The sequence below is a fragment of the Passer domesticus genome, chromosome 20 (genome assembly GCF_036417665.1).
Source record: "Passer domesticus isolate bPasDom1 chromosome 20, bPasDom1.hap1, whole genome shotgun sequence".
NCBI classification, from domain to species: domain Eukaryota; kingdom Metazoa; phylum Chordata; class Aves; order Passeriformes; family Passeridae; genus Passer; species Passer domesticus.
The window spans coordinates 864,298-878,708 of record NC_087493.1 but is presented as its reverse complement, the minus strand read 5'-3'; the positions used below and the strand labels follow the sequence as shown (position 1 = coordinate 878,708).

General features: G+C 53.0%; 1 protein-coding gene across 1 annotated transcript in view; it reads left to right on the top strand.

The window, feature by feature from the left end:
- Nucleotides 1-537, top strand: part of LOC135284461 (nucleotide exchange factor SIL1-like) — a 39,602-nt gene extending 39,065 nt beyond the window's left edge. The window contains exons 3-4 of the mRNA XM_064396003.1: nt 100-220; nt 513-537. Coding sequence (XP_064252073.1) covers nt 100-220; nt 513-537 — 146 coding nt within the window. The remainder of the gene's footprint in view (nt 1-99; nt 221-512) is intronic.
- The last annotated feature ends 13,874 nt before the right edge of the window (nt 538-14,411 follow it).

Below are 14,411 nucleotides of genomic sequence, written 5' to 3'. Positions count from 1 at the left end.
AGGAGCTACTCCCAAGGGGGAGCATGTGCCTTCAGCTCCCAGTCCCTCCCAAAGCTTGTGCAGTGCAGTACTCTGAAATAATGTGACTTTTGTTTGCAGGTCAGGCTGTTCCTGCAGGGTCACACGTGCGGCTGAACCTGCAGCCAGGAGACAGAGAAGCCAAGCTCCCAGACGGAGAAAATGGGGAAAGTGACACGAGAGAAGAGAGAAGAAGGAAAAGGTACAAACATACCAGGCTTTGGGTTGGGTGGGCTGTGGTCTTCCTGCCTTTAATTACAGGCCAGGTTCTCTGGTACACTCAAGACTGCCTCTTCCTGAGACTTCATTGCTGTGTTAAGAGCTCAGCAGTGCTGAAAGCAGAGCCCTATCCTTTGGGTTCCCTTTGGCATGGCAGTAGAAGTGCCCTGAGTGCACATTCAGACCCAACTTCATGCTTCTCATGCGAAAACACCAAAATGAAATTTGCATTGTGGCTTCTTTGAATGACATGTAGTCCTTTTTAATATCTGCAGCAAGTGGTGTGAAAGTGCTTTCTGAGGCTGCTCCTTGGGATCAGCTGTGAGGGGCTGAGGGTTGGTGTGAGCCCAGTGCTGTGTCCCACTGGGAGCAGCCCCACAGGCTCACGTGCACAGCAGGCACTGCCAGAGTCCCTAGAGATCACAGCTGCCCTGCAGCCACCTTTGCAAAGGTGCTTTAAACATCAGCTGGTGCTGACTTTCCCCATGGAGCCCTTGGTTTAGTTACTGTGGGGAATTTCTTTCCTGAAACACGTGGGATTTCCCACTGCCACCAGTGATGGGGATGCTGGGGGAGTGTGGGGCTTTGGGGGCAGCAGCCCGGGCAGGGGCTGAGCTGGGGGCCCTGTTGGGCCCATGGTCCCCAGCAGCAGCACCCACAGGGCCCAAAGCCTCCCACCCCTTGCCCAGCAGAGCCTGCCCTGTCTGTCCTGCTGTCACCCGAGTGGGGGACAGGAGGCAGTGGCCGCTGCCAGCAGTAGGAATGCGGGCAGGGTGAGGATCCCCTGGCTTGGCTTTTGTCTCTTGAGCAATGCGGAGCCAGGGCAGTGCAGAGCAGGCTGGGAAGCAGAGCCCGGAGCCTTTGGAGGCTGCAAGCCTTAAACATCAGCCCCTGCAGCAGCCCAGATGCAGGTGCCACAGTTGCTAAGGCTGTCGTGGCCTTGAGAGCGGGAAGGTGGATTTTGCATCCCTGTGGCCTGATGGCGGCTTTGGAGCCAGGAGTGCCTGTGGCTGCAGCAGGAAGGGTGGCTGAAAGTTTCCTGCCTTGCTTTGGTGGCATGGCTGCAGGGGCCAGTGCAGTGAGAGCCCCCTCTGTGCTGGTGACAGCTCAGCTCTTGGGGACGCCGCTGTGCCCCAGCCCAGGAGCAGCAGCAGTGGCCAGCGGCAGCAGTGGTGTCAGTGGGACCCCCTGTGCACAGGGACCCCCAGCCGCGGGGTGGCCGTGGCAGCAGCCCCAGGGAGCTCCAGCCCCGGGATCCCAGAACAAGTGGAAATCCCAACTGTGCAAACACTGCCTGTGCCCAAAGGAATGAGAAAGAGAAGTGAGGTTTTAAAAAGAAGCCGTATTTATTTGCCAAAGATTGCCAAACTCTAGGATTTACAGAACACTTTTCCATACAACAATCCTTATAACAACAACAACGATCTACTGAGCATATTTACATGGGATCCTAGGGACTAACAATCTTCAAAGCATATTTACAAAGAACTACTAACATGTGAACATATTTACAGTAATCTTCTAACTTTTCCAACATATATACACCGCCGTAATATCTACAGCCATCATCTCCATCTGTCCTGGAAGGAAGAAAGAAGCTAAGCTGGCCTCTGCTGGCAGCACTGGGCCCAGCTGGGCTGGGAGCTGGCCCCCAGGAGCTGGGACAGGGCTGGCAGGGCTGCTGTGGCTCCAGGCAAGCGCAGGGCAGGCCAGGGCTGGTGCTTGTGGCAGCACAATCCAGGCCCCCTGCGGGCAGCGTGTCCCTGAGCGGAGCCATCCAGCCCAGCCCCAGGCTGGCGTCAGGGCAGCCACTGTGTCTGTGGGCAGGGCATGGGGAGCATCTGCCTGTCTTACTTGTGGGGCTCCATCTTCATCCAAGGACCATGGGCTCCTCCACATCCTCCTCGTCAACTTCCATCGCCTCGAAATTCTCCTCCTCTTCGACTTCCATCTCCTCAATGTTATCCTCCATGTCGACTTCCATGTCCTCAAGCGGTTCTTCTATGTCTACCTCCATCCTTTCTTCCTCACCTAGCACCATGTCCACTTGCATCTCCTCCACAATGTCTCTGGCAGTCTGCAAGAGACAGCACAATCTCACCGTGGGGTTCCTGTCCCACACCATCCATTCCCACATGGCTGCAGCCTGCCCAAGCAAGCTGGCTCCTCCCTGGAATGGCACTGTACCTCCACTTGAGCAGCAGTGCTCATCCTGCTGGGGTTGGTGCTCCAGAGCAGGCAGCAGGAAAATCCCAGGCAGCAGCAGCAACAGCTGAATGCTGACAGGCAGAGCGCAGAGCGAGCGCCACCTGAGCGCTGGCAGCAGGCAGAGTGTCTGCTCTGCTGGTTTCCAGGTGCTGGACGTTCCACCTGGAACACTGTGGGAGCTGTGATGTCACAGAAGTTTCAAGGCCACTCCACACTGGGAGATGGGCATGGAAGAATGATGAAATCCTTGAATGGTTTGGCTTGGAAGGGACCCTAAAGATCATCTGGTTCCAAGCTGAGCAAGCTGCCAGCAGAGCAGGTTGCTGCGGCCCCTGTCTAACCTGGCCTTGGATGTTCGTGGGCATGGGGTATGCACAGCCTCTCTGCACTGGTCCCAGTGTCAGGGACAAGCACCCTGAGAGGAAAGAACTTCTTCCCTTCATGGAATGGATTCCAGCTCTTGCAGTTTGATCCCATTCCTCCTTGTTCTGTCACTTCAGTTCCTGACAAAGAGTCCTCTCCCACTTCCCTGTGGGTCAGGCTGTTCCTGCAGGGTCACACACGTGGCTGAAGCTGCAGGCAGGAGAGAGAGAGAAGCCAAGCTGCCAGAGACAGCAAATGGGGAAAGTGACATGAGAGATGAGCAAAGAAGGAAAAAGTAGAGACATGCAAGGCATTGGCTGCGGGATTCATGCCTTTTATTAGAGGCCAGGTTCTCTGGTGCACTCAATGACTGTGTGATTGCGGCGTGTCCACAGTGAGCCCATGTGAGCGACCTGCACTCCCAGAGGCCAGAGCACACTTGCTTCAAGTGCTGATGAACGAGGCCAGAGACGGGTCTTTGTGTGGAACTCCAAACGCTGTGCATTGCGATGAAGAGGGTCCAGGGCCAGAGAGAAAATGAGGCTGGGGACTGAGGGTTTTATATGGGGGTTAGAAGGGGCGACGCCAGGAGTAACAGGGGACAAGAGAGAGGAGAACATTCTCTGGAGAGTAGCTATAAGGAAAAAATGGCAGTTGAAGTGGGTGATAGCAACAAAACCTGCGGATTGCAAGAGGCTGCAAGTGGCCATGGGTGAGAGCCTTGCATTCAGAGGGGTTTCTCTGTTTCACCTTGGTCCCCTTTGCCCTAAGGTATGACAGTTGCAATGAGAGGCCCCTGGGCCTCCACAACTGCCCCCTTTTTGTTTTCAAGAATGAAGGCTTCTGCCATGGACTTTTGCAAGCGTTGAGCAAAAATGGATAGAACAACCAACACAATGAATACAAGAAACAAAGTCCACAAAACAGTCTTAAGTAAAGGTGAAAGCCAGCCTTTCATGCCCCAGTCTTTCAAAAGTCCAGTGAGCCAGTCGTTGTTGCCTTTCGTCTGGATCTTGTTTGTTTGATCTTTGAGCAGCTGGACGCTCTGGTATACTGAGTCCCTATGTGAGAAGAGGTTGACAAGCGTGGCCATGGGCAAGAAATTGTGGCTTGGCTGTGGAAGCAGCCAGCTGAAGGCACGTGGCATAGTGAGGAGCTTTGCTGCATGCAGCTCCCTGCTGCAGAGGCAAGAAAGGACAGCATGCTTTGACTTTAGCTAATTTAGTAGTGGGTGGAGGCTTGGGTGGCCTGAAAGTAAAGAGATAGGGAGATTGCAATGTGAAACTTAAATTCTGGTCCCACTAAACTTTCTCTTCTGTAAGGCAAGGGTTTGAACTCAGCTTATTAGAAGAATCAAATATAAATGCTACAATATAGTTTTTCCAAATGTTAAGTGATATACCCCGCTTAGTGGTGTCTGAGCTCTCTTGGTGTTGGTCTGTGTGGTCCACGCTGCTTAAGAGATCTTCTTCTGTCCTTCTTCTTTTCCAGGCTGCTGCTGTCTGTCTTAGGCTTTCATTCTGTTCTTCTGATGGTGGCTCTGGTGTTTGCCTGGCCATTGGCAGAAGGGTTTGATGTTTTTTGCTGGGATCCATCTTGGGCCTGCTGCTGTAGAGACACAAGCATATCCCCTCCCCCAAGTAATGAATGGGAAAGGGCCCATAATTTCTTTGGATTCAGGGTCTTTGATCAACACAGGCAGCTTTTCTTTTAACTGGCCTGCAGTCACATGAAATGCAAAACACCTGATGACTGGGGGAGTTGGCTCCATAAATGAGGTGTTGAAAAAGTTGAGCACATCAAGGGCCTTGGCCAGTGTCTCAATGGGAGATAATATGTGGACTCCCTCTCTCTGTTGATCAAGGATCCTTTGGATGGACCAGTGGGCCCTCTGGACTATGGAGTGTCCTGTGGCAGAGTGTGGTATGGCTGTGACATGTTTTGTAGCCCACTGGTCAGAAAATGGTTGGAATCAGTGGGAGGTATAAGCAGGACCATGATCAGTTTTAATTTCCTGTGGAAGTGGGAAGGTGGAATAGGCTAAAAAGGAACGTTTTACAGCATCTTTTGATTTCTCACCAGCATGGGCAGAGGCGAAAACCGCACCGTTGTCGATGTGGATTGAGACGGGGATATATTTTAGTCTCCCAAAAGGGGCTTGGTGTGTGATGTGTGATTGCCCGATCTGGAGACTCTTTAGTCCTCTTGGGTTGACTCCAGCTGTGACAGAAGCAAAGGCATGTTGCTGACAATTTGGGCAGGCAGCTGCCATGGATCTTGCCTGATCTTGGGTAATTTTAAAGATGCTGAGTGGTGCAGGAATGTTTGGATGGTAGAAGTGGTGGCGGATCCTAGCCTGGTGAAAAACATTCCGTAGGGAGATTTGGACAACCATTGCTGGGGCATCTGCTCTAGCATTGCCTACTATAAATGCAGGAAAGGTGGTATGAGACCTTGTGTACATGATATAGTGTGGGTGTTGTCTGTGGGACAAAAGAGAAATGAAAGGGGAAAGCAAATGCTCTAGTTGGGGTTAGAAATGTCTTTGAAAATGGAATTTTTGGCCCGCTGCACTAGGCCATAGATATCTGCCGAATCAGTGATCAAAGGAATAGGTTCTTTGAAAGTGGAGAAGGTCCTAAGGACTGCAGTCAATTCAGCAATTTGGGCAGGATGAGGATCCCCTGGCTTGGCTTTTGTCTCTTGAGCAATGCAGGCCCAGGGCAGTGCAGGGCAGGCCCAGAAGCAGAGCCCGGAGCCTTTGGAGGCTGCAAGCCTTAAACATCAGCGCCTGCAGCAGCCCAGATGCAGGTGCCACAGTTGCCAAGGCTGTCGTGGCCTTGAGAGCGGGAAGGTGGATTTTGCATCCCTGTGGTCTGATGGCGGCTCTGGAGCCAGGAGTGGCTGTGGCTGCAGCAGGAAGGGTGGCTGAAAGTTTCCTGCCTTGCTTTGGTGGCATGGCTGCAGGGGCCAGTGCAGTGAGAGCTCCCTCTGTGCTGGTGGCAGCTCAGCTCTTGGGGACGCCGCTGTGCCCCAGCCCAGGAGCAGCAGCAGTGGCCAGCGGCAGCAGTGGTGTCAGTGGGACCCCCTGTGCACAGGGACCCCCAGCCGCGGGGTGGCCGTGGCAGCAGCCCCAGGGAGCTCCAGCCCCGGGATCCCGGAACAAGTGGAAATCCCAACTGTGCAAAAGCTGCCTGTGCCCAAAGGAATGACAAAGAGAAGTGAGGTTTTAAAAAGAAGCAGTATTTATTTGCCAAAGATTGCCAAACTCTAGGATTTACAGAACACCTTTCATTAAAACAATCCTTATAATAACAAGAACAACAATAACAATCTGCAGGATTTATTTACATGCAATTCTATGGACTAACAATCTTCAAAACATATTTACAGTTAACTATGAAGACGTGAACAATTTTACAAAAATCTTCTAACTTTTCAAACATATTTACAGAGGCGTCATATCTGTGGCCATCATCTGCATCAGGCCTGGAAGAAAGGAAGAAGCAAAGCTGGACTCTGCTGCCAGCACTGGGCCCAGCTGGGCTGGGAGCTGGCCCCCAGGAGCTGGGACAGGGCTGGCAGGGCTGCTGTGGCCCCAGGCAAGTGCAGGGCAGGCCAGCGCTGGTGCTTGTGGCAGCATAATCCAGGCCCCCTGCGGGCAGCGTGTCCCTGAGCGGGGCCATCCAGCCCAGCCCCAGGCTGGCGTCAGGGCAGGCACTGTGTCTGTGGGCAGGGCATGGGGAGCATCTGCCCGTCTTACTTGTGGGGCTCCATCTTCATCCAAGGACCATGGGCTCCTCCTCATCCTCCTCGTCCACTTCCATCTGCTCGATATTGTCCTCCTCTTCGACTTCCATCTCCTCAAGTGGCTCTTCTGTGTCTACCTCCATCCTTTCTTCCCCATCCAGCACCATGTCCACTTCCATTTCCTCTATACCATCTCTGGCAGTCTGCAAGAGACAGCACAATCTCACAGTGGGCTTCCTGTCCCACACCATCCATTGCCACGTGGCTGCAGCCTGCTCAAGCAGGCTGCCCCCTCCCTGGAATGGCACTGTACCTCCACTGGCACAGCAGTGCTCATCCTGCTGGGATTGGTGCTCCAGAGCAGGTAGCAGGAAAAGGCCAGGCAGCAGCAGCAACAGCTCAGCGCTGACGGGCAGAGCGCAGAGCGAGCAACAACAGAGCGCTGGCAGCAGGCAGAGTGTCTGCTCTGCTGGTTTCCAGGTGCTGGACGTTCCACCAGGAACACTGTGGGAGCTGTGATGTCACAGAAGTTTCAGGGCCACGCCACACTGGGAGGTGGGCATGGTAGGATGATGAAATCCTTGAATGGTTTGGCTAGGAAGGGACCCTAAAGATCATCTGGTTCCAAGCTGAGCAAGCTGCCAGCAGAGCAGGTTGCTGCGGCCCCTGTCCAACCTGGCCTTGGATGTTCCGTGGCATGGAGTATGCACAGCCTCTCTGCACTGGTCCCAGTGTCAGGGACAAGCACCCTGAGAGGAAAGAACTTCTTCCCATCATGGAATGGATTCCAGCTCTTGCAGTTTCATCTCATTCCCCCTTGTTCTGTCACTTCAGTTCCTGGCGGAGAGTCCTCTCCCACTTCCCTGTGGGTCAGGCTGTTCCTGCAGGGTCACACATGTGGCTGAAGCTGCAGGCAGGAGAGAGAGAAGCCAAGCTGGCAGAGAGAGCAAATGGGGAAAGTGACATGAGAGATGAGCAAAGAAGGAAAATGTAAAGACATGCAAGGCATTGGGTTGGGTGGGCTGCGGGATTCATGACTTCTTTTAGAGGCCAGCTTCTCTGGTGCACTCAATGACTGTGTGATTGCGGCGTGTCCACAGTGAGCCCGTGTGAGCGAGCTGCACTCCCAGAGGCTGGAGCACACTTGCTTCAAGTGCTGATGAACGAGGCCAGAGACGGGTCTTTGTGTGGAACTCCAAACGCTGTGCATTGCGATGAAGAGGGTCCAGGGCCAGAGAGAAAATGAGGCTGGGGACTGAGGGTTTTATATGGGGGGGAGAAGGGGCGAAGCCAGGGCCTGCAGGGGACAAGGGAGGGAAGAACATTCTCTGGAGAGTAGATATAAGGAAAAAATGGCAGTTGAAGTGGGTGATGGCAACAAAAGCTGCAGATTGCAAGAGGCTGCAAGTGGCCATGGGTGAGAGCCCTGCATTCAGAGGGGTTTCTCTCTTTCACCTTGGTCCCCTTTGCCCTAAGGTATTACAGTTGCAATGAGAGGCCCCTGGGCCTCCACAACTGCCCCCTTTTTGTTTTCAAGAATGAAAGCTTCTGCCATGGACTTTTGCAAGCGTTGAGCAAAACTGGATAAAATAACCAACACAATGAATACAATGTCTCTGCTGCTGTAGAGACACAAGCATATCCTCTCCCCCAAGTAATGAATGGGAAAGGGCCCATAATTTTTTTAGATTCAGGGTCTTTGATCCACACAGGTGGCTTTTCTTTTCACTGGGCTGCAGTGAAATTAAATGCCAATTGCCTGATGACTGGTGAGTTGGCTCCATAAATGAGGTGTTGAAAAAGTTGAGCACATCAAGGGCCTTGGCCAGTGTCTCAATGGGAGATAATATGTGGACTCCCTGTCTCTGTTGATCAAGGATCCTTTGGATGGAAGAGTGGGCCCTCTGGACTATGGAGTGTCCTGTGGCAGAGTGTGGTATGGCTGTGAGATGTGTTGTACCCCACTGGTGAGAAAATGGTTGGTATCACTGCGAGGTATAAGCAGGACTATGATCAGTTTTAATTTCCTGTGGAACAGGGAAGGTGGAAAAAGCTAAAAAGGAACATTTTATAGCACCTTTTGATTTCTCACCAGCATGGGCAAAGGCGAAAACCGCACCGTTGTCGGCGTCGATTCAGACTGGGATGTATCTTAGTCTCCCAAAAGGGGCTTGGTGTGTGATGCGTGATTGCCCGATCTGGAGACTCTTTAGTCCTCTTGGGTTGACTCCAGCTGTGACAGAAGCAAAGGCATGTTGCTGACAATTTGGGCAGGCAGCTGCCATGGATCTTGCCTGATCTTGGGTAATTTTAAAGGTGTTGAGCAGTGCAGGAATGTTTGGATGGTAGAAGCGGTGGCGGATCCTAGCCTGGTCAGAAACATTCCATAGGGAGGTTTGGAGAGCCATTGCTGAGGCATCGGCTCTAGCATTGCCTACTATAAATGCAGGAAGGGTGGTATGAGACCTTGTGTACATGATATAGTGTGGGTGTTGTCTGTGGGACAAAAGAGAAATGAAAGGGGAAAGCAAATGTTCTAGTTGGGGTTAGAAATGTCTTTGAAAATGGAATTTTCGGTCCGCTGCACTAGGCCTTAGACATCTGCCGAATCAGTGATCAAATGAATAGGTTCTTTGAAAGCGGAGAAGGTCCTAACGAGTGCAGTCAATTCAGCAATTTGGGCAGGAGGAGGATCCCCTGGCTTGGCTTTTGTCTCTTGAGCAATGCAGGCCCAGGGCAGTGCAGGGCCGGCCCAGAAGCAGAGCCCGGAGCCCTTGGAGGCTGCAAGCCTTAAACATCAGCGCCTGCAGCAGCCCAGATGCAGGTGCCACAGTTGCCAAGGCTGTCAAGGCCTTGAGAGTGGGAAGGTGGATTTTGCATCCCTGTGGCCTGATGGCAGCTCTGGAGCCAGGAGTGGCTGTGGCTGCAGCAGGACGGGTGGCTGAAAGTTTCCTGCCTTGCTTTGGTGGCATGGCTGCAGGGGCCAGTGCAGTGAGAGCCCCCTCTGTGCTGGTGACAGCTCAGCTCTTGGGGACGCCGCTGTGCCCCAGCCCAGGAGCAGCAGCAGTGGCCAGCGGCAGCAGTGGTGTCAGTGGGACCCCCTGTGCACAGGGACCCCCAGCCGCGGGGTGGCCGTGGCAGCAGCCCCAGGGAGCTCCAGCCCCGGGATCCCGGAACAAGTGGAAATCCCAACTGTGCAAATGCTTCCTGTGCCCAAAGGTGTCAGAACCCAGAGCATCTGTCTGGATGCCCTGGATGTCTCAAAGCCCTGGCAGGGGCTCGGAGACCCTGGCAGGAAGCCAAAGACACCTGGAAATTCGATCTTAATTCATGGAGCAAATTGCCAACCTTATATGAAGAACTACAGGCCACAAAAGTTTAAGTAGCACAGTAGTAGGAATCACAGGGTGAAGGACAAAATTATAATGCACTGTACAGGGGGCTTTTATATGTTGTACAGGGGGGATTTAGAATTCTGTGCATGGGTCGGGAGTCCCAAGGTGGAGGAATTTGGGCGTGCCCTGTCCTTCTTCTTTCTTCTTCTTGGCATCCATGTTCAGGATGATGTTGGCATGTGTGCATTGGTTCATAGAGAAATTGCACTTGCCAACAAGGGCGAAAAGTATTGGAAATTAAAGGTAAATATCTACTATGTAGTTTTCACTATAAAAGAGACAACCACCCCGTGGGCGGGGGAGAGCGCCCTCGGGTGTCTTGCTGATCAGACCTCGGCTAGCCAGACAGAACAACTTTGGAGATAAGGAACAATAAAGTCAACTAAAGACCAAAAAGCAAGAGTCCAGACTCCTTCTTCGAAAGCGCGGCCTGCCCAGAACCACCTTTTCCCGTGCTGGGGCAGAGACCACTGGCAGCCGAGCCCGGCACGAAGGAATGAGAAAGACAAGTGAGGTTTTCTAAAGAAGCAGTATTTATTTGCTGAAGATCGGCAAATTCTAGGATTTCCAGAACACCTTTCATATTTCCATGGGATCCTATGGACTAACAGTCTTCAAAACATATTTACAGAGAACTTCTAAGCGACGAACATATTTACAGAATTCTTCTAACTTTTCAAACATATTTACAGAGGCGTCGTATCTGTGGCCATCATCTGCATCAGGCCTGGAAGAAAGGAAGAAGCAAAGCTGGACTCTGCTGCCAGCACTGGGCCCAGCTGGGCTGGGAGCTGGCCCCCAGGAGCTGGGACAGGGCTGGCAGGGCTGCTGTGGCCCCAGGCAAGTGCAGGGCAGGCCAGGGCTGGTGCGTGTGCCAGCACAATCCAGGCCCCCTGCGGGCAGCGTGTCCCTGAGCGGGGCCATCCAGCCCAGCCCCAGGCTGGCGTCAGGGCAGGCACTGTGTCTGTGGGCAGGGCATGGGGAGCATCTGCCCGTCTTACTTGTGGGGCTCCATCTTCATCCAAGGACCATGGGCTCCTCCTCATCCTCCTCGTCCACTTCCATCTGCTCGATATTGTCCTCCTCTTCGACTTCCATCTCCTCAAGTGGCTCTTCTGGGTCTACCTCCATCCTTTCTTCCCCATCCAGCACCATGTCCGCTTCCATTTCCTCTATACCATCTCTGGCAGTCTGCAAGAGACAGCACAATCTCACAGTGGGCTTCCTGTCCCACACCATCCATTGCCACGTGGCTGCAGCCTGCTCAAGCAGGCTGCCCCCTCCCTGGAATGGCACAGTACCTCCACTGGCACAGCAGTGCTCATCCTGCTGGGATTGGTGCTCCAGAGCAGGCGTCAGGAAAATCCCTGGCGGCAGCAACAGCTCAGCGCTGACGGGCAGAGCGCAGAGCGAGCGCCAACTGAGCGCTGGCAGCAGGCAGAGTGTCTGCTCTGCTGGTTTCCAGGTGCTGGACGTTCCACCTGGAACACTGTGGGAGCTGTGATGTCACAGAAGTTTCAGGGCCGCGCCACACTGGGAAATGGGCATGGTAGAATGATGAAATCCTTGAATGGTTTGGCTTGGAAGGGACCCTAAAGATCATCTGGTTCCAAGCTGAGTAACTTCCCAGCAGAGCAGGTTGCTGCGGCCCCTGTCCAAGGTGGCCTTGGATGCTCCGTGGCATGGGGTATGCACAGCCTCTCTGCACTGGTCCCAGTGTCAGGGACAAGCACCCTGAGAGGAAAGAACTTCTTCCCATCATGGAATGGATTCCAGCTCTTGCAGTTTCATCTCATTCCCCCTTGTTCTGTCACTTCAGTTCCTGGCGGAGAGTCCTCTCCCACTTCCCTGTGGGTCAGGCTGTTCCTGCAGGGTCACACATGTGGCTGAAGCTGCAGGCAGGAGAGAGAGAAGCCAAGCTGCCAGCCAGAGCAAATGGGGAAAGTGACATGAAAGATGAGCGAAGAAGGAAAAAGTAGAGACATGCAAGGCATTGGGTTGGGTGGGCTGTGGCATTCATGCCTTTCATTAGAGGCCAGGTTCTCTGGTGCACTCAATGACTGTGTGATTGGGGCGTGTCCACAGTGAGCCCGTGTGAGCGACCTGCACTGCCAGAGGCCGGAGCACACTTGCTTCAAGTGCTGATGAACGAGGCCAGAGACGGGTCTTTGTGTGGAACTCCAAACGCTGTGCATTGCGATGAAGAGGGTCCAGGGCCAGAGAGAAAATGAGGCTGGGGACTGAGGGTTTTATATGGGGGGGAGAAGGGGCGAAGCCAGGGCCTGCAGGAGACAAGAGAGGGAAGAACATTCTCTGGAGAGTAGATATAAGGAAAAAATGGCAGTTGAAGTGGGTGATGGCAACAAAAGCTGCAGATTGCAAGAGGCTGCAAGTGGCCATGGGTGAGAGCCCTGCATTCAGAGGGGTTTCTCTCTTTCACCTTGGTCCCTTTTGCCCTAAGGTATTACAGTTGCAATGAGAGGCCCCTGGGCCTCCACAACTGCCCCCTTTTTGTTTTCAAGAATGAAAGCTTCTGCCATGGACTTTTGCAAGCGTTGAGCAAAACTGGATAAAATAACCAACACAATGAATACAATGTCTCTGCTGCTGTAGAGACACAAGCATATCCTCTCCCCCAAGTAATGAATGGGAAAGGGCCCATAATTTTTTTAGATTCAGGGTCTTTGATCCACACAGGTGGCTTTTCTTTTCACTGGGCTGCAGTGAAATTAAATGCCAATTGCCTGATGACTGGTGAGTTGGCTCCATAAATGAGGTGTTGAAAAAGTTGAGCACATCAAGGGCCTTGGCCAGTGTCTCAATGGGAGATAATATGTGGACTCCCTGTCTCTGTTGATCAAGGATCCTTTGGATGGAAGAGTGGGCCCTCTGGACTATGGAGTGTCCTGTGGCAGAGTGTGGTATGGCTGTAACATGTTTTATAGCCCACTGGTCAGAAAATGGTTGGAATCAGTGGGAGGTATAAGCAGGACCATGATCAGTTTTCATTTCCTGTGGAACAGGAAAGGTGGAAAAAGCTAAAAAGGAACGTTTTATAGCACCTTTTGATTTCTCACCAGCATGGGCAAAGGCGAAAACCGCACCGTTGTCGGCGTCAATTCAGACTGGGATATATTTTAGTCTCCCAAAAGGGGCTTGGTGTGTGATGCGTGATTGCCTGATCTGGAGACTCTTTAGTCCTCTTGGGTTGAGTGCAGCTGTGACGGAAGCAAAGGCATGTTGCTGACAATTTGGGCAGGCGGCTGCCATGGATCTTGCCTGATCTTGGGTAATTTTAAAGATGCTGAGCGGTGCAGGAATGTTTGGATGGTAGAAGCGGTGGCGGATCCTAGCCTGGTCAGAAACATTCCATAGGGAGGTTTGGAGAGCCGTTGCTGAGGCATCGGCTCTAGCATTGCCTACTATAAATGCAGGAAGGGTGGTATGAGACCTTGTGTACATGATATAGTGTGGGTGTTGTCTGTGGGACAAAAGAGAAATGAAAGGGGAAAGGAAATGCTCTAGTTGGGGTTAGAAATGTCTTTGAAAATGGAATTTTCGGTCCGCTGCACTAGGCCTTAGACATCTGCCGAATCAGTGATCAAATGAATAGGGCCTTTGAAAGCGGAGAAGGTCCTAACGAGTGCAGTCAATTCAGCAATTTGGGCAGGATGAGGATCCCCTGGCTTGGCTTTTGTCTCTTGAGCAATGCAGGCCCAGGGCAGTGCAGGGCAGGCCCAGAAGCAGAGCCCGGAGCCCTTGGAGGCTGCAAGCCTTAAACATCAGTGCCTGCAGCAGCCCAGATGCAGATGCCACAGTTGCCAAGGCTGTCAAGGCCTTGAGAGCGGGAAGGTGGATTTTGCATCCCTGTGGCCTGATGGCAGCTCTATAGCCAGGAGTGGCTGTGGCTGCAGCAGGAAGGGTGGCTGAAAGTTTCCTGCCTTGCTTTGGTGGCATGGCTGCAGGGGCCAGTGCAGTGAGAGCCCCCTCTGTGCTGGTGGCAGCTCAGCTCTTGGGGACGCCGCTGTGCCCCAGCCCAGGAGCAGCAGCAGTGCCCAGCGGCAGCAGTGGTGCCAGTGGGACCCCCTGTGCACAGGGACCCCCAGCCGCGGGGTGGCCGTGGCAGCAGCCCCAGGGAGCTCCAGCCCCGGGATCCCGGAACAAGTGGAAATCCCAACTGTGCAAATGCTTCCTGTGCCCAAAAGTGTTGGAACCCAGAGCATCTCTCTGGATGCCCTGGATGTCTCAAAGCCCTGGCAGGGGCTCGGAGACCCTGGCAGGAAGCCAAAGACACCTGGAAATTCCATCTTAATTCATGGAGCAAATTGCCAACCTTACATGAAGAACTACAGGCCACAAAAGTTTAAGTAGCACAGTAGTAGGAATCACAGGGTGAAGGACAAAATTATAATGCACTGTACAGGGGGGTTTTATATGTTGTACAGGGGGGATTTAGAA